At 33.8% G+C, this 23,369-nt stretch overlaps 1 protein-coding gene across 11 annotated transcripts in view; it reads left to right on the top strand.

Annotated features, from left to right (window-relative positions):
* Window positions 1-23,369, top strand: part of KTN1 (kinectin 1) — a 118,647-nt gene that overhangs the window by 78,304 nt on the left and 16,974 nt on the right. For 5 of the 11 annotated variants that reach the window (XM_054567523.1, XM_054567521.1, XM_054567517.1 and 2 more), the window contains exons 19-34: window positions 1,350-1,384; window positions 1,800-1,890; window positions 2,500-2,568; window positions 3,420-3,457; window positions 4,149-4,239; window positions 4,383-4,451; window positions 5,546-5,583; window positions 6,201-6,291; window positions 6,368-6,436; window positions 7,349-7,386; window positions 9,550-9,640; window positions 12,172-12,240; window positions 13,311-13,348; window positions 14,856-14,946; window positions 16,985-17,071; window positions 20,380-20,469. In XM_054567523.1, the coding sequence (XP_054423498.1) occupies window positions 1,350-1,384; window positions 1,800-1,890; window positions 2,500-2,568; window positions 3,420-3,457; window positions 4,149-4,239; window positions 4,383-4,451; window positions 5,546-5,583; window positions 6,201-6,291; window positions 6,368-6,436; window positions 7,349-7,386; window positions 9,550-9,640; window positions 12,172-12,240; window positions 13,311-13,348; window positions 14,856-14,946; window positions 16,985-17,071; window positions 20,380-20,469 (1,095 nt within the window). The remainder of the gene's footprint in view (window positions 1-1,349; window positions 1,385-1,799; window positions 1,891-2,499; window positions 2,569-3,419; window positions 3,458-4,148; window positions 4,240-4,382; window positions 4,452-5,545; window positions 5,584-6,200; window positions 6,292-6,367; window positions 6,437-7,348; window positions 7,387-9,549; window positions 9,641-12,171; window positions 12,241-13,310; window positions 13,349-14,855; window positions 14,947-16,984; window positions 17,072-20,379; window positions 20,470-23,369) is intronic. The other 6 variants (XM_054567526.1, XM_054567522.1, XM_054567528.1 and 3 more) reach the window with 3 other exon arrangements.

Below are 23,369 nucleotides of genomic sequence, written 5' to 3'. Positions count from 1 at the left end.
AAAGTACATAGGATGCAAAGTAAAAAACAACTAAACGGTTAACTTGGACTTAATAGTGTTGTCTTTTTTTTAAAACTGAGCTTTAATTGACACATTATATTAGTTTAAGGTGTACAACATAGTGATTTGATATCTTTGAATATTGTGAAATTGATCACTATAAGTGTAATTGCCATCCACCACTGTACGTTGTTACAAATTTTGTGTTGTCTTTATGTGAGATGGTATTCATCAGAAATAAAGATGGACAAAAACCATCTTGATTAAAGATTTGTAAACTTATTGCATGATTGTTTTTCACAGTTTATAAACTGAATTAAATAAACTTTTGAAAGCTTCTATCTTCTTTCTGATGGTAGGAAAAATTTTCCTGTTTGGAAATTCTTCTGGTATGCCTCACAAAATAATCCTTATGAACTAGAGGCAAGGAGAAGAATTAGGATGTTGTGGTAGCTGAGATTAGTAAAGCTGAGAGCCTAACCTAGAGCACAGAAGAAAAGTGGGTGAATTTTAGGATTTGGATTTGGTAATGGAAAAATTAATAGTGTATGTGAAAGATGGTTATAATAACAGTGGAAAAAAATTAAGAAACTAGTGAAATTAGGAGAGAGCAGGTAGAGATGGGAGGAAGATAGTATGTTCAAGGAAAAAGACCCTCGACCTGTTTTGTCAGGGTGTTTAGCTGCCTGGAGGTCTTTAGGAATGCTGAGGGGAAGCCCTGCCTCTGGACACACAATAAATTATGACTGTGGGTACTTTTGTGTGTATGGGGGGATGGCAGGATGGGACTAATTGCAGGGATCATCTTACATGTCATCTTTTAATGCTTTACAAGGAGGATGTGTTCATGTTGTTGCTTCTGTAGTTTATAATCAGTTCTAAATATTGGTCTGGTTGGTGGTTATATAACATCTATATGTTTGCCTATGTAAATGTTGTATATTAGTTTTAAAGTTAAAAAAATCCATTTATACAAAGAAAGAGCAAAGCCTCTTTCCTGACCTATGAGACCTTAGAACCTTTGATTTTTTTTTAATATTTGAAGAACTGAATTTATTAATGTAAAGGACCTGAGGCAAATTCTCTTATTATCCTTAAGATTTTCTTTTGTAGTAATTAAAAAATTATACTAGCCCATTTGATACTTCATCATTTTCTGTCTTGTATAGCTGCTTATCTTCATCTTAAGTTTGGTAAATTAATTAATTATTAGCAGTCTTCAAATATGGATCCTCTTCTCACATATTGGATTTAATTAAACTAAAAAATTTTCATAGAATTCTATTTCTAAACTAGTTTTACTCAATGCAAAGTTGGTAAATTAAACTTTTTGGTGATTTTTATTTTAGCCTAATAAAAATGTTGTGGAACAAATGGAAAAATGGTAAGAATTTAAAATTTTCTTCTTATATTTTAATGGCTTACTTCTACCAGCTTTGATATAACAGAATTATTAACTATATTAATCTAGATTCTTAAAATTCTTTTTGTACTTCATAGTGGACAAGTGGTATGCTATTGAGCAATTTGATACAGGATTATATTAGGTCCGTGGGTGTCCACGTCTGTGGCAATGAGTTATTTGTTTAGGTTAGCACGTAAACATGCATTACTTGAACATATTTCACTTATTGGTGAAGTACCCTTAAACCATAATCAATGATCCTCAGAAACATTTCTAGAATTAAATATTATAAGGAACGCTGGAAACAGAAGTTAAATGTAAAATATTTAAGAATGATGTTATTCATTTACCTGGTAAAATACTTCATACATATGCTTTAAATTTATAACTACAGCATTCAAGAAAAAGATGAAAAGTTGAAGACTGTGGAAGAATTACTTGAAACTGGACTTATTCAGGTGGCCACTAAAGAAGAGGAACTGAATGTAAATCACTTTTAGATTTGTTTTCCATGTGAAGGGGTTTCATTATGATTTGTGTAAGATTTTTCCCATAGCTTTTAAACTGCATGTGAGTTACCCACATTTTATGACATGATTTTTTCATTAGATTTAAGATTTTATTAGAAATACAAAAATTCATAATTGATTATTACACTGCCTTAATGGTGTAGATACTATTGTTATGGTTTGTAAAATTTACTTCCCCCCATCTACCCATGCTCAAATTGCAATCAACAATAACACTGCAGTTCTATTTTATGATTATCATTAACTAACTTGAGTTGGATAGATAAGGTGCTGAAAGAAATAATTTGAAAAGGTGTCTTTGAGTTTAGCATGACAAGTGATGCGCTTTGTGGTTGTAAGGTTGTAGAAACTTAAATAGAAATACTTCTGGGGATACCTGAATTGAAAATCTATTTGGTTAGCTCCAGAAGTTATAGAATTGTAGACTTATGGAAGAAGTGAGATCTTTGGCCTTCCAGAAAGAAAAAGAAACAGCTAAAGAAAAACAAAAATCTTGTTTATTTTGAAGCCAGCTATTTTTTTCAGAAAGTAAAAGTATGTTCTGCTTATGTGTCTTTGAAAAAGGCAATAAGAATGGAAAATTCATCTTTGCTGAAAGAAGTTCAAGACTTAAAAGCTAAGCAGAATGATCAGGTAATATATTAGATCCTGCAACCATTTTTTTTAGACAATGAACAAACCCGTTACATTCAGACAGCAAGAATGTATTGTTTGTCTGTTCCTGCCTTCTCCAAAGTGGAATTTGTCAATTATAGTTTTAATCTGTAAATGTTTAGTGACTTGTTTATCAGTAACAGGCAGCAGTTTATTGGATGCTGACTGTATCTCAAGCACTTGGTAGAGTACTCTGCATAGGAGGTCATTGCTTCTTATGACAGTGATAAAAGGTTTTGAGTATACAAATAGAAAGTGAGAATCATATAAATAATGGTAGAAGAGGCTACCTGAAATTAGGTAATTAAAAAAAAAAGATTTAATTTATTTTTAGAGAGGGGAAATGAGGGAGAAAAAGAGGGAAAGAAACATCAATGTGTGGTTGCCTCTCCTGCACCCCCTACTAGGGACCTGGCCCATAACTCATGCATGTGCTCTGACTGGAAATTGAACTGGCGGCCCTTTGGTTTGCAGGCCGGCACTCAATCCACTGAGGCACACCAGCCAGGGCAAAAATGACGTAATTTTTTGCCCTTTTTAGTTGAGTTTTCTCTTTATCTGGTTAGAATTATTAATTCCATAATTTTAGTATTTATGTGTTGATTTTTCTTTTGGCATACACTTAACCGTAAGTAGCCTTTAAGCTGCTTACTTTCAAAGTGCTTCTCATTTTCATAATTTTGACATTAGAATAGTCAGAATTAATTCCTGGGTTTACCTTTCCCATTTGGATTTTGGTGTAGTGGAAAATTTAAGGATAACGTATTTTCTGTTTCTGACCCATCTATATTTTGAGCAAATGGCTAACTAGGGTGGCTTTCTATTTTCAGGTTTCTGTTGCATCTCTAGTTGAAGAACTTAAGAAAGTGTAAGTGATGACATTATTAAACTGGTCTTTCTCTTTTGGTTCATTTTCTTAGTGCTTTATAAATAAATCGTGTTTTACTGTGCAGTTGAGATAGTTGATGTATGTTAGTTTACCTTTCACTCTAGAATTTTTCATTGATGGAGTAAGCTGTGCTTTCCCCAGTACAATGTGATTGTTAAAATATTTATTTCCATAATTTATTCTATTTATTTTCTTAACTTGTGACATTGAATTGTTAATTTTCTTTTTCTGTGGTAGGAACTATTAAATAATAAGTTTTATTGGATAGAGAGATAAGTTCCTTGCTTTTATCTTCTTTCTGAGATGTCTATAAAGTTTGATGTCATAATTGTGTATAAGTTCTGTCGCAGCTTTTATAGCCCTAAAAGCCAGTATTGTTGAGAGGAACCTGATTTGCCCTACTATTGTTCAGGATACAAATCTTGTATTCTTTTGTGTGCTTTTGAAGCATGTCACCAGCTTCTTCTTTTATACATGGGCTTCAGCCACCTGGCAGTTACTAATTATTTCTTATTTAGAAAGAGCGTTTAGCATTATTTCTCCTTATGTCTGATATGTTGTTATTTTACTAAAAAATGGGGAGAGTTCATTTGGTGAGCTTTTTTATGATTTGGTGCTATTCTTAGTTTGTGATGATTTCTGTTCAAGTTTAATACTGCATTTCTTTAAGAATTCGTGAGAAAGATGGAAAGATCAAGTCTGTGGAAGAGCTTCTGGAAGCTGAACTTCTCAAAGTTGCTAATAAGGAGAAAACTATTCAGGTATTGTGAGAGAGAAAACTGTGTTTTTCTGTTTATCAACTTTAGTGAATACCATTTAATTTCATGTGTTTGTCTGTACATTGCATTTTATGTCAATTTCTGTGTTTCCATTGTCCAATCTTGTCTGTTTTGTCATTGTCAAGGATTTGAAACAGGAAATAGAGGCTCTAAAAGAAGAAATAGGAAATACCCAGCTTGAAAAGGCTCAACAGGTAAAAATCCCAGAGCCATAGCATGACAGATATGTCAGTGTATGTATATTTATGAGCTGTTTGGCTTTTTTCTTGTTACTTGGAAAAATCTTTTAGTAGTATGGTGTAAGTATATTGGGTTACTCACTTTTTTTTTTTTTTTTGCCTGATTTAAGAAAGTGTTCTTGATATTTTAATCAATGTGTCTTTGAACTCTTAAAGATTCTGTTTAATAAAATTTTCTGTATTAATGTTTCATTTTAGTTTACCAACTTAAAACACAAAACACTGGTAAATTAAATTGTCTTTTAACTTTTTTTTAATCTGCATGGACTGTAATGTTTTGTTATAGAATATGTATTGTTCAACGTTTGCCTTTAGAACAAAGTACAGGTTTCATTGGAGGATTTCAGAGGTAGAAATGGTAACTGGAAATAGATGGGTTTTGGTGAATTTAATCTAATAAGGGTAAATGAAAAAAAAAATGTGAGATTGCATGGAAGAGATGACTCATTCATTCCTCCAACAATATTGGTGTTCCCTCTGCTTGTCAAAGCATTATGTTAGTGATTGAAGATAATGTGCTGAACAAAATGAGGTATGATGAAAAGACAGGACTCCTCTAAATATAGATTGAGAGGTCAGGAAAGTCTCCTCTTGAGAAATTGACATCTAAGCTAAGATCTGAAGGAACTATAGGTGATAAGAGGTACTGTTAAACTGTGTGTGATAAGAAAGGGAGATTAAAGAGGGGCAATATAGAGTGCTGTTGAGTACGTGGCCTTGAAGACTTGGAAAGAAGATCTCTGATGTGGTAGGGAGGTATATGGACAGTATAATGTTTAATTTTCACAATTACAGAAGTGTCACATTATTTAGATTCATTATTCATAACTATATTTCTTACCACCACCTGCCCGCCTACCTTACACTTTTTAATTTGTTACTCTTACTGTCAGTAGAGTCAGGAGATGATAAAATCAAAACACATCTCATTTTGGCATGAATAATTCAGCTAGAATCTTTGTAATTTGGAATATTTTAAAGTTTACCATAAAAACTTTAATAAGGTAAGTTGAAATGATGATGAATTACTTTTTTTCTTTGTATTTCAGTTATCTATCACTTCTCAGGTTCAGGAGCTTCAGAACATGTAAGTACCATATCTTTCATTTCTCCTCAGTATCTCTTTTCAACAAGTTCAATGCAATTACAATGAAAATCATAGCTTCTTTTTTTTTTGATTTCAAGTAATATTTTAGGGGATATCAAATTATGTCTCATAAAGACCTCAAGGTCTTAAGTTTTCATTAGGGTTTAACCTGTAGGTTTTTTGATGGTAATAAGGATGGAGTGGGAAGTTTTATTTTTCATGATTTATAATCTGAATGACTTTAAATTGAGGTGATGCTTTTTGCCCATTTTAATAGCCATTGTGAAACTGGCCATATATTTCATACCCAAAGCATTTGTAATAAGCTGTCTAAATTTGTATTGACTTAAACAGCTTGCTATGGGGTGAGCGTAGAGCCACCCTAATTTATTTAGTATCTGAATCTATAGTGATAAATGGCTTTAATCATCTTATGCTTCTTATTTGATAGCTCTAAAACCTTGTATGTCTTTACACTTAAAATATTTACTTTTTAATGTATTTTAGTTAGTTTGGGCTAGAAATACAACCTGAAATATACTTTGTAGTCTTCACTATTTTTGCTTTGTATAGTCTGTAACATTTTTCATTGATAGTTCTTTTTAACTTATTGTCAGATTAAAAGGAAAGGAGGAACAGATGAATACCATGAAGATTGTTTTAGAAGAGAAGGAGAAAGATCTAGCTAATAGAGGGAAATGGTTACAGGTGAGAAGATAAAAACAAAAGTAAACAACATTTTTTATACTGGAATATCAATTCAATTCACCCTATTCTTTTTCAGGATCTTCAAGAAGAAAATGAATCTTTAAAAGCTCATGTTCAGGCGGTAACGCAACATAACTTGAAAGAGGTATAGTATAAACAGATTACCAGCGTATTACATATTAAATGAGAAATATTTATTTTACTGTATTGGAAATCAAAGAAGGTAATGTGTTCTCTGAGTTTCTTTGCTTTTAAAATTATTACTGTAAAACTCATAGACACAGACAACAGTATGGGAAGGGAGTGTGGGGGTCATAAAGGGTAAAGGGGGTCAAATATATGGTGAGGGAAGATTCGGCTTTGGGTAGTGGGCACACAGTACAGTATGTATTAGCAGCACAGCAGCAATAATACAGGTCATGTATCATAGAGTTGTACATTCAAAATCTATATAATCTTATTAACCAATGTCACCCCAATAAATTTAATTTTTAAAAATTGGTAGGCTTAATGATATTACTGATGTGGAATCAGAAAGTTAATTCAGTATTGATTAATAAGGTGTATTTTTAACCTTTAAAAAAATTATTGTTGTACCATAGCTTTGTTGTTGGTAAAATAAGGTAACTTTTATCCCCGTCAAGTCTGTTTCTTCTTGATTTGTCAGCCTAAGCCTCAGAGCAGTTTGTATCCTTACATTTTCAGGTGGACTCTTAAACTTATCTTTAAGTGCCTGTGTTTAATTGATGTATTAATATGTAATCATTTTAAGAAATAGATATTAAAAGTTAAGTTAAAACTTTGTAATTTTCAGTTTTTCTGTAAACTTAAAAGTGCTCCAAAAAGTTAATTAAAAAAATAAAAATGCAAAACCCAAAAAAGAGAAAAAAAATTAAGTTAAAGAAAATTCATTGTTTTTGTTTTATAAATGATACAACCTTAAGTTTATCACATACAGTTATGTTTTTATATTACTGGTAATGTATTCTATATGTGTATGTATGTTATAGTATCTGATTTTTAATGTTAGAATTAAAAATGTGAATCTGTTTCTTAGGCATGTTCTGCCTCACAATTTGAAGAACTTGAGACTGTGTAAGTATACTTTTAGCTGGCATTTTAAAGAGAAAGTTCTCATTATTTTTCAGAACATGCTTGAATATTTTAACAAGTTTCTGCTAAGTCATTAACTTTCTCATTAAGTAGGAATTGTAGTCCAGAGGCACATAGCGAAGCCTCTGTTTGGTATAATCAAACATGGGCCCTTTAAGTGCTTTCAGATACCTACAGACTTTATCATTTCCAAACCCTTCAAACCCATTTTCTGAAGTATTGTTTCTGCTTAGTATAGACTAGTTTTAAGTTTTTTGTTTTTTTAAAAAAGTATGCAGTTTTTATAATTAGAGGTTAGAATTATTTCAAATTAAAATTATTTTAGTATTTGAAAAACTATCTTTGAATTAACCAGATGATAATTTTAACCATAATCTTGATAATGAATATTTACTCTTTATATAAAAGTAACTTGCTTATCAGGGAAAATGGTATCTGTTGTTCTGTAAGTTATGCTGTGCAGAGTAGTAAAAATAATGCATCTGATAGCGTAGGAGGCATCAGTCTTTGTAGATGTTCATCTGAGAATATTTTTTATCCTATAAAGTCTGTTTCTCTTAAAATAAATCAGTTTATAGTGGTGAAAAGGGTACCTGGACTTTATCTTTTGGTCCCTTCTAGAATTACCTTTAAGGGATATTGCTTCGATATAATGCCATTAGTTTTTATTGATATTTAAGAAGTGGACTAATAATCTGTGTCTTTAGAAGTAAGATATTGAGGATATATATTAAGTCATTGTGTTCAGGAAGACAAAGGAGCTATCTCTATTTATTCTTGGCACTAAGATTGCTCATTTGAACAACTAATTGTTTATCTTGTGGGCATTGTATAACTACTAGGTGCTTTTGTCACATTTGCTAATAGAAAGATTAGAGATACGATTGTGGCCTATTTATACTAAGTATATAGATGTTTAAAGTATGTAATTTTAGATTTATTTATACTATACTTTTTTAAAATTAATAGTATATTTTGTAGGGGAAGCAGTTTTAGGTTTACATAAAAAATTGAGAGAAAAGTATAGACATGTCATATACCTTCCTCCACTATATCCCTTATTTACATCTTGTATTAGTGGTACATTTGTTACAATTGATGAACCAAGATTGACATATTGTTATTAACTAAAGTCCATAGTTTCCATTAGGGTTCATTCATTGTCTTATACATTCTATGGATTTTGAAGAATATGTAACAACACATATCCATTACTACAACATCAGAAAAAAATAGTTTTGTTGTCCTAAAAATCTCCTGTTCTCCACCTATCCCTCCATCCCTCCCTCCCTCACAACCGTCCCACCCTCCCTGCGTTCCCTCCCTCAAAGTATTTGGCAACTTCTGATCTTTTTAGTTTCCGTAATTTTGCCCTTTCCAGAAATGTCATGTAATTTGAATCATATAGTATGTAGCCTTTTCAGATTAGCTTTTTTCACTTAGTAATAATGCATTTAAGATTTGCTGTTTCTTTTCTCTTCTTAATCCCACTCTTTGTATATGCTTTTTGGTCATTTTTCAAGTAGACCTAATAAACATGTTGAAATTCTAGATTAAGGTGGGATGAAAATAGCATTCAACTTGGCAAATATTTGAGAGCCTGTTTTGTGCCCTCTGGCACTAAGAATACTGAAATGGCTAAAATGGGTTTCTGCCTGAGGAAATACATAATTAAACATCATTTAATATTGTTAAGTGTTATGCTAGAAAGATCTGCATTTAGGGTGGCAAAGGCAATTGGGATTCACGTGGTCTATACATATAGTAAGACACATCTATGCTGGATTAGGGAGAATGAGATTAAATTATATGTAGCATCTGTTCAGTACAAAGGTTTTGGAATCAAGTTGTAGAGTCATCTAATTATGGCTTTTATTTTAGATTTTCCCCCTAGATAAAGCCGTACTTGCTTAAGAACATTAAGTATGAAATAAATTGTAGCAGTTTTTAGGATATACTTTACTTTCAGTTGAATAATTCTGGAAATACTGTCTTTTAAAACAAATTTATAAGTTGGTGTAATATGGGAAGAAAGCTGATAGGCATTGTTTCTGCTATTGTTTTTTTATCTTACAGATGATAGTGGAGTCTGGCTGTCCTTTTTTATATGTATAACTAAATATAAGGTCTTTGTAAAAATTCTAGGTTGAAAGAAAAGGAAAATGAAATGAAGAGAGTAGAAAGTATACTAAAAGAGAGGGAGAGTGATCTTTCTATCAAAACAAAGCTGCTACAGGTAAATATTCTTACTTAAAATTAATTGTGTGAGTTATTGTCTTTGCATGTTTTTGAAACAATTTTAACTACTATAAAAGAAAATAGAGTACAGAATGACTCTCCCTCCCACCTTGCTATTGGGTCTCATTCCTCACAGATGACTCTCAATCAGTTAAAAATCTCAGTACTATCATTTGTTTGTGTATATTTGGAGAACATGCCCATGCTTGAGTATGTATGTAACCAAGCAAACCAGGGCTTGGCCACATGGCGCCTTGATACATGACCCAACAATCAGTGTTGAAGGAAACAGATTTTTATATACAGGTTTCCAAATTCAGTGGAGCTGAGAGCACTTCTGCTCAGAGCCCTGTTCTCTCATGAAACCCAGCACTTCCCTTGCTCCCCACCTGGCTCTAAGCCAAAATCATGCCCAGAAGTTCCCCATATTCTTATCTGTTCTTAAGCCGGCTGCACAAGCAGATCTCCATTCTCTTTGGAAAATACCTTTGGTGGGTTTCAGAGTCACCATTCGCTCTCAGCAGCCCTCTCCTTCAGGATCTGGGGTACATTGTCCTCTGCCTCCATGTGGTGGTCCAGGAAAACATCTGCCTTTTGTCCTGGGCAGCAGCATAGCTATTAATTTGCCATTGTTATGCAAAGTATCTTAGGGGATCCTCCTTCCCCCACTGAGGATTGTGGGGAATATGCTCTGCTATTTTGGGGAACCCTCCCCTGCACCCTGTCATATGTATACTTAATTGTTCTTTATATTTAACCATACATACTTTATTTTGCTCCCTCTCCTCAGTTTATAACGTTTTTGAGATCTTTTTACATAAACGCTTTTCTGTCTTTCACTTTTAATGGTTTTGTGGAATTTTGTTTTATGGTTGTGTCATCCTAGTTTATGGATACCTAGATATTTACAGTTGTTGTTCTTGTTATTCTACAGTGAATATTTGTGCACACACATTTTCAGTACTTTTGCTAGTATGTCCGTACCTAAAATTCCTAGAAGTAAAATTATGGTTCAGAGGTTTCTTCAGAGTTTCTCAAATTTCCTTTTTGAAAGAGATAGTTAAAATAGAAAATTAGTACATCCTCACCTTCATGTAGTTAATATTGAAAGTACTTACAGAACATGCATTTGAAGTGATGGCAAATTTTAGAAGACTGCATTATCTCTGACTACCCGTGTTCACCTTTCATACTCCAGGTGTTGTAGGTTCTGTCATATTCCTGCTCCCTTCCAAGCAGACTCATTTTAAATTTGTTAGATGATACTAAATTATCCTCCAAAAGTATTTTTACTAATTTACATTCCCACCAGTTGAGGGCCATTTCCTTTTCATCCTCTCCAACACTGACAAAGATGAAACATTTGGTATTTTGCTTGGTAGATGGTCAGATTGTTTTAATTTGCATTTTGTTGTGACGGATGTTAAGCACTCTTCCTTTCTATATGAATTGGCCTTTAATGTTTCCTACATTTTCCTCCAGGTTAACTTTTTCGTAATAATTTGTAAGATCTTTTTTAACATAAGGGAAATTAATCTTGTCATGTGTGAGGTGATTTCTTTGTTTGTCTTTTGAATTCATTTGTGTTTTTTCCCCTTCTTTTGGAAATTTAAAATTATTATGTACGCCAGTGGCCATGTCTGGCATGGCTCAGTGGATTGAGCGCTGGCCTGCGGACCAAGGGGTCACTGGTTCGATTCCCAGTCAGGGCACATGCCTGGGTTGCGGGCCAGGTCCTCAGTAGGGGGGCGCATGAGAGGCAATCACACATTGATATTTCTCTCCCTCGCTTTATCTCTGCCTTCCCCTCTTGCTAAAAATAAATAAATAAAATCTTAAGAAAACACAAATTATATATGCCAATGTAAGTAATTCTTTGAGTTTTAAGTCTAGGGATGAAAGGTATCTCTCGTGCTGTGATTATAAAAACATTTTCACATGTTTCTTCTAATATTTATGATTTCTTTTTGTTTAGATGTTTTATCCTTATGTACTTTGAGTAAGTTATGAGAATAACATTTCAAACAAAGTCATTTAAATAGTCATTTAAAACAAAGACTAGCCACGTTATTAAATAGTCCATAATTATTTTACCGCTGTAGTTCTACCCCCCAGGGGACATTGAGCAATATCTGGAGACATTTTTGGTTGCCACAGCTAGTGGAGGGCTGCTATTGCATCTTGTTGATAAAGACCATGGATAGCGCTGATCATCCTATCAGCCCCCCATGACAAAGTAATAGCTAGCTCAGTGTATCACTAGAACTTGTCCTACTGGTTTGAAATGCCACCCTATTCTAAATTTTTATAGGTATTTGGGTCTGTTTCTGGATTCTGTTTTCTTCCATTGAGACATACCCATTTTCAGGCTAGTACTAAATAATTCAATTATTTTATAATTAGGGATTATTATACCCTCTTAAAATTATTACTGTTTTAGAATTTTCCTGGCTTACATGATATGTTTTAAAGTGTATACATGAAATAAAAATCTCTTCAGGTATTGATGTCTAATTTTTGTTTAAATAGGAGGTACAAGATGAAAACAAATTGTTTAAATCCCAAATTGAGCAGCTTAAACAACAGAACTGCCAACAGGTAGGTACTAGTAGATGGCTTGCCATTTATTTATATAGTGAAAAATTATATAACCCATGATGGTTTATAAGTATTTTTACCTTTTTGCTTCTTCATTGAGAATAAAGTATGTGTTATTTTTATGTGTTTATCAAATTTCCTGAAAAACAAAGCAATTTGCTGTGCCATATACAACATGAAATATATAATTTATAAAGTACGCACAAATAATATTGATCTGTATTCCAGATCTGCTGTGTATCTGTGTGTGTGTGTGTGTGTGTGTGTGTGTGTGTGTGTGTTTTCAGATCTTCTAGAGTTGGTTTTTGTTTTGTTTTTTTTTAATAAGTCAGTTAAAAATCCCATAGAGGTCAGTTTTAACTTAATGTGTATACCCTACCACTCCTTACCCCAAATGAAACATGAATAATTGGAGAAAAACTAAGAAATGTGTAATATTATGAGTAATAGTTTACGACTGTTTTAATTACTTTATTGAGGTGTAATTCTGCTTAGTTAAAATAAAATTTTTTTGTCATGTTAATCAAAATATCCTTTAATTTATGAACCTATATGGATAAACTGGAAGTATTTTGAGGGGCAAAAAAATTAGTTCCTGTTGACAAGAAGCATGTAGTAGTTTAGTTTGAGATATAATCATCATCAAAGAATAAATATATGTGAAGGGCTATATACCTTTATATATTATGTAAAATTATCTTGTTATAGGCAAGTTGACTTCATAATTTTTCTTTTGACATCATTTATGGTATTTTTTGACTTTTGGAAGCTTAATGCAGTCAAATGGGAAATACACAGTATGAAAATTTTAAGGTATTAACTTATCCTTTGCACCTTATATGAAATTGATAAATATTTGTTAAATAGTTTAAGTATATAGTAACAGGGCAGATTTTATTTAGTACTCAATACTTTTTACAAATTTATATGTGTTTTTATTAAAATTACTTGGTGACATATAGAATATATGTACTTTTTACCTTTGGTGTTAATTTATATCTGAGTAAGCTAAGTTTTTAAAGTCTTCTAGAAAGATTTGTTTTGAAATAACATTTGACTGTTTTTAATAGGCATCTTCTTTTTCCCCACATGAAGAACTCTTAAAAGTGTAAGTAATAATTTTGATTCATAATTTGGGAAGTGGTAACTTTTTATGTGCCAAATAGTTCTAAAACAAGCAAATTATGTAACTGCAAATGGTCACCCAATTTTTTCATTTCTATTTGGATTTTTTGAACTGCAGATCAGTAGAGCTTAGCTGTGCCTTTGACTGAGCTAATGTACCTTTTTATGGTATTTGGATTTCTTAGAACATTTTGTTGAAGAAGATTTAGATTTTATTTTTTAGGCATTCATAAAACATCAATCAAATTAAACTACTTTGAAGGCTTTACTTATTTAACTTAAATTTTCACATTCTTCTATCATGGTGGAATTAAGTGATGAACATTTTGGCTTAGCTTATGCATTTTTAAAAAATCTTAAAATCTTCATGCTTTCGTCTTTTAAAGAGACTTTTTTTTTTTTAACTGAAACATTTTTTATTGTTGGCCTGTATTTTTCTGTAAGAAGCTACATACATTTAAAGGTTGTTTCCGATAGGTATGTTTCAACATGCTAAATGTCAAGCATATTAATTATTAGGTGATCTAAATGTTCTTCCATTAGGACTTGTTTACAAAGTTGGTGGTTTACTAGTCTAGAATTATTTATTGTAAAATTGAGTCTTGAGTTTGACCGTGTAGAGCAAGGGTAGACAAACGTTTTCTATTAATGGCCTGATGGTGAATATTTTAGACTTTTAGAATATTTTGGACCTATATGAAACACATAGGTCTGTTTCATATATATATACATATATGTGTATATGTGTATATTGTTTTTCAAAAATATAAAACCAGCTCTTGGCTTGAGGACCATGCAAAAACAGACTGTGGGTCAGACTCCGAGCTTTAGTTTGCCAACCTTTTATATAGAGCCTTATTCTTAGGGAAGAGCTATTCAGTATTTGTAATTTAACCTTCTACTCAAGCTGCTATCCAGTGTAACAGGATTGAATTGTAAGTCTTTGCCATTGCTTTCCTCATTTCTGGGAGATAACTAACTCATTAAACAGAACCAGAAAAGCAAAAACCTTGTGACTTATGAAAATGACAAGGGAATAACTGCCTTACATTAATAATGTACTTTTATTGTGTGTTAGCCACTTTAAAAAATTCACAACTGATTTTATTATCTTCTGGAAAAAAAGAATATGTTTAAGAGAATGCCTTTACATCAATTTCACTCTTCTGAGAATAGCTACTTTGCCTCCCCAGATAAAAATAGAAATAACCACAACTACAGCAGTTCATGTATTCATGAACTATTTCTTAAGGCACAATTGCACTTTAACACAAATGTCAGCATGTCATATTATAAAAATTTATTAAAAAAATTATTTCTGAAAGAAAGAATTCATGGATAGACTTTCTATGGTAATAGTAGCTAACCTTAAAGAGTTTGCCTGTTAAGTTAATGCATTTTTGAAAGTGTCATTTACTTGCTGTTTTTATTTTGTAATAACAAATATTCACTGTTTAAATATTGCTTTATGTGTTTATGTTCTGGTTTAGAATTTCAGAAAGAGAGAAAGAAATAACTGGTCTCCAGAATGAGTTAGATTTTTTGAAGGATGCTGTTGAACACCAGAGGAAGAAAAATAATGTAAGCATACCTTTATCAAAATAAAGCTTTTCTTTTTAGTAGTTCACTGAAATTTCATGGTTCTGAATTTTTAAAAAATCTTTTAATTTAGATTTTTCTTAATCTTCGTAAGTACTATTTTGTGTGTAGCTTTTTGGGGGAGGATTATTGAGGTAATTTTATTAGAAGACAGATTTTTTTTAATGAATAAGTAAAAAGACCAATTTGTGTATTTCTGAATAGCATTTAAAATATTGAAGCTATAATTATTATAGCTTCAGATTAAATGTTTTTTATTAAAATATAGTTGACTGTCTATCGAACTTTTATTTGGGAAAATTATTCCTTCAGTTCAACATTTTAAAATCAAGATATTTCCTCTTTGTAAACTAAAAGTGATGCCAGTATTCAGATGAAGTATTTTCAATAATTAAATCTTCAAAGCTTTCTGGAACCTTTTTTTAACCGAGGTGGTTCAAATTTGGGAAATTAAGCATGTTAAGAGCTGAATACTTTTATACTGAAATGGGAAGGGATACTGCTCTAAGAAATAAAAATCCCACTACACTTAGTAAATAGATAAATAGTGAACTAAGATGAATTTCTTAAATTCTCTCTGACCAGAAGGTGACATCTGTGAGGAGAATACAAACATTTTGGTAGAGATGGAATTTTTGCACACAAAAGTATGATTGCTAAGACTTAAGCAAGGTTAACAATGTTAATGAAATCTAAGGGGATATTGATAGGAAATTGATGTGTTTTCAATGAAAGTAAAATTTTTCAAAGGTTGCATTAATTTATTAATTTAACACATTGGAATGTCCCTGTACTCCTGAGTTTGTCAAAATTAGGTATGTGAATTGACCTTATGTGTTTGTGTAACCTTACTAATAGCATTGTTACTAATAGCATCACTTGGCCACAAAACCTGGGTTGATTTTTGCCAATCTACTGCTAACATCCTAACTGTGTTTTATTATCGGGATTCTGAGATAAGGAGGGCACAGTAAGTGCCATTCTAATGCAGCAAGAACAGCAGCAGCAGCAACGCTGGAGGCATTGATGTGTATGAAAGGAGCCAGGACACTGGAGGCAAGCAGATTGCTAGTTCTCCCACTTCATTTGTTGTGTACACTTGACTTATTTTCTTAACCTATCTGGGCTGTGGATTTCCCAATTATACAATGGGAATAAATACCTCTTAGAGTTGTTGTGAGGATTAATGAGAATTTACGTGAAGTGCCAAGTGCAGTTGTTGGGAACATAAGTGAGCATTCAATAAATGGTGGTTATTGGCTTTTTATTTTTTGTTTTTAATGTTTGAATTTCTAAATCTGAAGAATGACTGACATATAGCAGTTTGTCCTTTCTTGTATTTGTTAATGAAATGCTGTTAAACTAGATCTTTCAGAGTTCAGTTTCCAATGACCTCTGTTTCTCTTCCAAGAGAATGTGTTTTATAGCCTTCCTGCCTCCTGATTTGCCTGGATCAAGTAGCTCATACAGTTCATGTCAGGTTGCTTTATGACATAGACATTTGACCATGCCAAGAAAGATACAGAAGCACTGTGAGTTACTATGTCATTCCTAGGTAGACTTGAAATGTGTTAATTCAATAAAACATATTTAGAGAAAAAAAAATGTTAAGCTGCAGTGGAAAGTCCTATGAGTGATACAGGTCTTGTTTTAGAGTCACTTGTAAAGCTTTTTGCAGTTCCTGTGTATTTGCTTTGTATTGCAAATAATCCTTTAATATTTGTAATCTTGGTATGTGCGTTTACTTTTCAGTGCTTTCTTCTTTGTCACATGTGCACAGTAATTACTTTAAAGCTGGCATATTTGGCGTGTATACTAAAACATAAGAAGTGGGCATCTTTATTTTCTCATTCAAATTTCTAAACATTGCTTTTTATTTTTTTGCTAATATACATATTTTTCCATTGAAATAATTTTGCAGTAACCAGCATTTAAATGCAGTGCAAAATACTGATGAAGTAAAAAGCAAAAATCTTTCAATAATGGATAAACTGAAATCATTCTTTCTAAAAATGATTAGGACCTTCGGGAGAAAAACTGGGAAGCAATGGAAGCATTGGCATCAACTGAAAAAATGCTGCAGGACAAAGTGAACAAGACTTCCAAGGTTGTAATGCTAACTCCTAGAAGCAATCCATTGAACAGAAAATCTGCAGCTTGTCTTAAAACAGACTAAAGCATTTAATTATACTGCAATTTAAATATAAAATCTCCTCATCCATCCACATTTATCTCTGCCATCTCTGCTTTTTTCATCTACTCCTTGAAACTTTAAGTTTGGGCATGCTGGTTTGTTGTGATTACCTGATTGTTTAAGCTTTGGTGATTACTGCTTTAAGCTGAAGAGCCTCAGGGGAGCTGTGCCTCCCATGTAAGCGCCTGTCAGATGGTGTGTGCCTCTTGTGTTGGTTAAAACTTCGATGAAAACCTGAGCCAAAAATACCCATCTGAATTAAGAAATACATTTGAATACCTAGGATGCACCTACAATGCACAGTAAACTCTCCTAGGTTCTTAGGGGCACACCACAAGGTGTAAAATAATAAAAGTCTTAAAAGTACAGGGAAGGGATCACTTCTGGTATGTTATTAGGGATGGTTCCTTACAAGAGAGGGAAATAAAATTAAACTTGAAGTTTTGAAGTGGCTGGGCAGTAATGATGCATGTGTTATGTTTAGTATGGAATATTAATATAAGAGATAATTCTCTTGACCAGAGTATATACAGTACTCCTGAAACATCTCTCTCTCCGTGTCTTCCATGTCATAAAGGGTATTCTCCCTGAGTTCAGGTTGTTCCATGAGTTTGAAGATTTCTAATGAACTATAAATAAGGAGAAGTTGTTTTTAAAGATTGAGAGAACTGAATGTGCCATATTAGTCAGGTGTTTTGAAAGTTCCTACCAAGAATAAATGTGGAATTAGGAATATTGAATTTTACGAATGGGTTAATAAAGCTCATTACTATGTGATTCATTTCAGCATTCTGAGTATTTTGTGCACCAAGGTAATCTGTTGAATTTTAAATGTAAGTCTTAGTGACATTTGAAGGATTTTTTTGGTAGGATTTTTATAAATTTTTTAATCAATATATGTTTGTAGTAATATTTCCTTTGGTGTAATGGAAATTTACTTATATACCTATCCACCTGTCTCTAATTTTCACTAAAACTTAAACTTGAGACAGCTGGCAGATGTTGGGAGCAGAGAAATCTAGACCAGGGAATAGAAAAATCTAGTCCAAGTAAGGCATTGTTTCATTGTGAGTGGTTGCAGTCAGTTCTGTCAGCAATGGGGGTTCTGGCATTGTTTTTAAAGCTTTGTTGTTTGCAGTTAAGAGCGATGTTTTAGCTTTTATTTTGGTAATGAGACTGGGTATCTAGGAAGTACTAATCTCCTAATCATTCTTCAAGAAGTTATATGCTGCCTGTCATGGGCATTCTGGCATATTATGATTCCAAAAGAAAGCTAGAGTTTATCCATGTTTCATCATGTACTAGGTGATGAGTATAAGAATTTATCCACATTTCAAAACTCACCGCCAAGTGCATGATGGCTTCTCGCATAGCTAATAATCTACAGAGAATAGAATTCACAATCTTTCTCTACTTTAATGGAATCTAGTCCTCAGAGAGCATAGGTGTAAAGTGATATTGATTGACCCAGAACCACAAGTTGTGCTGTAAAGAGTAAATATTCTTGAGGAGCTACTATAAATGTTAGGTTCACAAGAAAGATACTTTACATATATTACACTTAGATTAAGGTAGTAAGGAAATTATAATGATGCAATTTTCAATTATTGGATCTTTTCTAGATGTTACAGAGGAAGGGAAATTGTATCCACAACCAAATTGCTTTGTCAAATGAAAACTTTTTAGCTAAAATTGTTAGTACAAACTGGAAGTAATTTCATCTTTGTGTCTCTGGGTTAAAAATTAGACACTTTTTTTCTTTAGATTCTTTTTTTCCATGGGAAGTTTTCATAAAACATTGTTCCACAGTGTCTCTTTTCCTAAGTGATTTCCTTTAGATATTGCTCTGTTATTTTTATGGTCAGATGATAAAACATGACCTCTTAATTGTCTCTAAATTGGCAGTTAAGCATTCTCCTTGAATGAGTATACCTTATTTTGTGCATTTAGGTGGGTGTATATTTTGGAGAAATAGCAGACTTTATTGAATTATTTAAAATACTCTATTAAAACATCTCTTTTTAAAATCCTACCATTAATCCTGAAGAAAGTAACAGCTTTTTGTGTGAAGAGAATATGATTAATCTCTAGCTTTTTATTGTTTGACTTTAGATTTTCATGTTATTAGATTTTCTTGAAGTGTACGCATCTTAACTCTGTAGTAGATTTCAAAGATAACATTTAAATGGGGGGGGGATAGGTCTTTTTAATTGAGATCTTGCTAGCTTAATTGTCCTTTGTCATCTTGTGAACTTCACAAATGTTTCGACATGATTTTTTGGCTTGGTTTAGATGTGCATTTTTATAGCTCTCATTTTTTATCTCGTAGGTAGTTTGAATAATTGATTTTTATTTTGTATGTGATCAAACTATTACCCTAATTTTGACAAACTGATTTTGAGTTAATTGACATCCATTAGACTGGGATTTGGAGTTAAATTCACCAAATTTAGACTTACATTTATAAGACTTAAACTTTACATTTACAGCTGACAGAGGCCATATACAAGTGTCAGAATTAGTCTTCTTGATTGATGCTTGGCATTGGTAAAGTAATATGGCATCAGTTTCTCTTTTTCTTTTACCCATATGTACCACCTGTCAATTTTTTTGTTTTTTGTTTTTTGTTTTTGTTTTTGTTTTTGTTTTTTTTGTTCAGCCTAAGTAGTTTCACCTGACATTGAAGCTGGAAATAATGAAGTTGCCATTAGATTCCCCTGGTATTAGAGTCCATCAGTGACCCGTGTTTTTGTAGAGATTGCCAGACAGTAAGCCTCACTTGTGTCACCCAGCTGCATACTTTTTGCATGTAGTTCGAGCTATAGAAAGTGTTTTTTGTACACGCAGTTTATAAAGTTTTAGCTGTAGGAAGTGTATTTTGTTTTTTGAGTTTTATTTATTTGTTTTTTGATGTGTTCCTGGAGGGAAAAATCACTTGATTTCTAATGGCAAGGAAAATGTCCATATTGACAAAGGCCTTGACTTGATTAACATAAGACATTATTTGTTATTTAGGATGCATTAGAGATTTTGCAGGGTTTTTTTTTAATGGAAGCAGTTTGACATTTTAAAATGAGAAACTTTTGACATTTGTCATTATTAAGATGAGTTTTGAAGATATTTTGACTTCTTCCTCCCTTAGAGCTTAAAAGACTGTACGTTTGTTTTTGTTTTTTTTTAATTCTATAATCTTGTAAGTTTGATTCGATCTTCTGCTTTAGGAAAGACAGCAACATGTGGAAGCTGTTGAGTTGGAAGCTAAAGAAGTTCTCAAAAAATTATTTCCAAAGGTGTCTGTTCCTTCTAATTTGGTAAGATTTATTATTTTTTCAAAACATGACATTTTTTATCACTATTCAGGTAATTTGTGAATAAGTAGCATTTGCACTCTGCGCTTGGTTTCAATAGTGCATCAATTCCTTATTCTTTTCCATTTTTAACCTACGGTGCTTTTAGATAGTGTAGGTCAGTAACTTGATTCAAAACTTATTTGTGTTTACTCAGCTAATACTTTTGTTGTATCTCTAAACTTTATTTTTTAATTATATTTTATTGACTATGCTGTTACAGTTGTCCTGATTTTACCCTTTAGGCCTCCATACACCCAGCACTCCCTACTCCCTCAGGCAGTCCCCCCACCATTGTTCATGTCTGTGGGTCGTGCATGTAAGTTCTTTGGCTACACCCTTTCCTGTACTATACTTTACATCCCCATGGCTATTCTGTAACTACCTATTTGTACTTTTTTTTTAAAAAGGTTTTATTTACTTATTTTTAGAGAGGGGGAAGGGAGAAAGAGAGGGAGAGAAACATTAGTGTGTGGTTGCCTCTTGGGCGCCGCTTACTGGGGACCTGACCCACAACCCAGGCATGTGCCGTGACTGGGAATCAAGCCAGTGACCCTTTGGTTTGCAGGCCACAGCTTAATCCATTGAGCCACACCAGCCAAGGCCCTATTTGTACTTCTTAATCCCCTCACCCCTTCACCCATTCTCCCTCCCCACTCCCATCTGACAACCATTAAAACACTGTCCGTATCCATGATTCTGCCTCCATTCTTCTTGTTTACTTAGTTTTTTAGATTAAATTGTTGATAGATAAGAAATTTTTGCCATTTTGTTTTTCATAGTTTTGATCTTATTTTCCTTAAATAAGTCCCTTTAACATTTCATATAATAATGGTTTGGTGATAATGAACTCCTTTAGTTTTTTTTCTTCTCTGGGAAGCTCTTTTATATACCCTTTGATTTAAATGATAGCTTTACTGGGTAGAGCAATGTTGGCTGTAGGTCCCTGCTTTCATGACTGAATGAATATTCCTTGCCAGTCCCCTCTAGCCTGCAAAGTTTCTTTTCAGAAATCAGCTGATAGTCTTATGGGAATTCCCCTGCAGGTAATTAACTTCTTTTCTATTGGTGCTTTTAAGATTCTCTTTTTTATCTTTAACCTTTGGCATTTTAATTATGATGAGTCTTAGAGTGGGCCTCTTTGCATCCATCATGTTTGGGACTCTTTCTGCTTCCTGGACTTGAATGTGTATTTCCTTCATCAAATTAGGGAAGTTTTCTTTCATTACTTTTTCAAATAAATTTCCAGTTTCCTGTTCTGTCTCTTCTTCTGCCACCCCTAAGATGCAAGTGTTGGAACACTTGAAGTAGTCCCAGAGGCTGCTTACTATACTACCCTCATGTTTCTTGTTGTTTTTTTTGGATTCTTTTTTCTTCTTCTTGTTCTGATTGGTTGTTTTTTGCTTTCTTATATTCCAAATCATTGATTGATTGTCAGCTTCATCCACTCTACTGTTGTTTCTGTGTAAATTGTTCTTTATTTCAATTAGTGTATCCTTTGTTACTGACTGGATCTTTTTTATGCTGTTGAGGTCCTCACTTTATAACCATGTTTTGAACTCTCCATCTGATAGACTGCTTATCTCTGTTTCATTTAGCTCTTTTTCTGTAGTTTGCTCTTTTTCCTTTGGGCCATGTTTCTTTGTGTCCTCGTTTTGACAGCCTTCCCGTGTTTGTTTGTGTATAGCAGGTAGAGCTGCTTTGACTCCATGTCTTGGTGCTGTGGCCTAATTTAGTGGATGTCCTCTATGGTCCAGTGGCACAGCCTCCCCTATCACCCAAGCTGGGTACCCGAGGTGTACCCTTCGTATGGGCTGAGTATTGCCTCCTCTTGGTTGCTGTTGGCAGATCAATGGGAGGGATTTACCCAGGCCAGTCAGTTGCAAGGACTGGCAATGACCACTGACCCCCAACCTTCACCCTCCATAGGAGGATCAGCTGTGCAGGGACAGGATGGTGGTGTTCCAGTGTGGTCTGTAGCTGTCCACTGGTTGTGCTGGCCCTGGGGTTTTCCCGGTGGTAAAGGCCAAGGTCACCCCCTATCTGTGTTTTGCCTGGGGCATCCTGCCTGTGTTATAAAGCAATCTGAGATGGCTGCTACTTGTGCTGGTTTTGGACATTTCCATGCAAAGCCATGCTGTGAATCTAAGCTGGCTGCTGCTAGCTGGGCCTGGGCCTCACTGAAGCCAGCCCTTGCTGGTTTGATAGGATTTAGGATGTTGTGCAGCACGATCCAACACCTGCCATTCATAAGGAAAAGCAGCTTGGGTGGGCCATAAGTCAGGTGCGGCAGAGTCCTTGGAGATCTCCAAGGCAGGTCAAACAGTACTAGGTTGATGGAGTCTCAGATATGGCACCAGCTTACCAGCTCTGTGGAGGGAGGGTTTAGAAAAGGGACAATGACCTCTGCTCAACCTGGTGCCAGACTTCAGTTTCTTTCTGTATACCACTGGTGCCCTTCAAGATACCACCAGTGCTGGAGCCCAGAGGGAGTGAGTCTGAGTAGGTGAGTCCATGTATGGGTTGTTTAAGAGGAACAGCATAAGGCTCCAGCAGTTTCCTCCACCTACTCAATCCCTGCTGATTCTCACAGCCAGAAATTGTGGGAACTTTCCTTCCCAGCACAGAAACCCTGGGCTGGGGGTCCTGGTGTGGGGCTGGGACTCCTCGTTCCAGAGATACCCCTCCCCAAATTTTTATCCACCACATCTGGGTGTGGGACCAGCCAATTCGGCACCTGTGCCCCTCCTACCAGTCTGGAGGGATATGGTTTCTTTAATTCCGTAGCTGTCAGACTTCCTTTCAACTCGATTTCTGATGGTTCCGAGTGATGGTTATTCTATATTTTAGTTGTAATTATGAGG

This window comes from Pteronotus mesoamericanus, unplaced genomic scaffold (assembly GCF_021234165.1).
Source record: "Pteronotus mesoamericanus isolate MK-2021 breed Mesoamerican mustached bat unplaced genomic scaffold, CSHL_Meso_final contig_182, whole genome shotgun sequence".
NCBI classification, from domain to species: Eukaryota; Metazoa; Chordata; class Mammalia; order Chiroptera; family Mormoopidae; genus Pteronotus; species Pteronotus mesoamericanus.
Note: the sequence above shows the minus strand (reverse complement) of the source record. Positions and strands in the feature narration are given on the sequence as shown.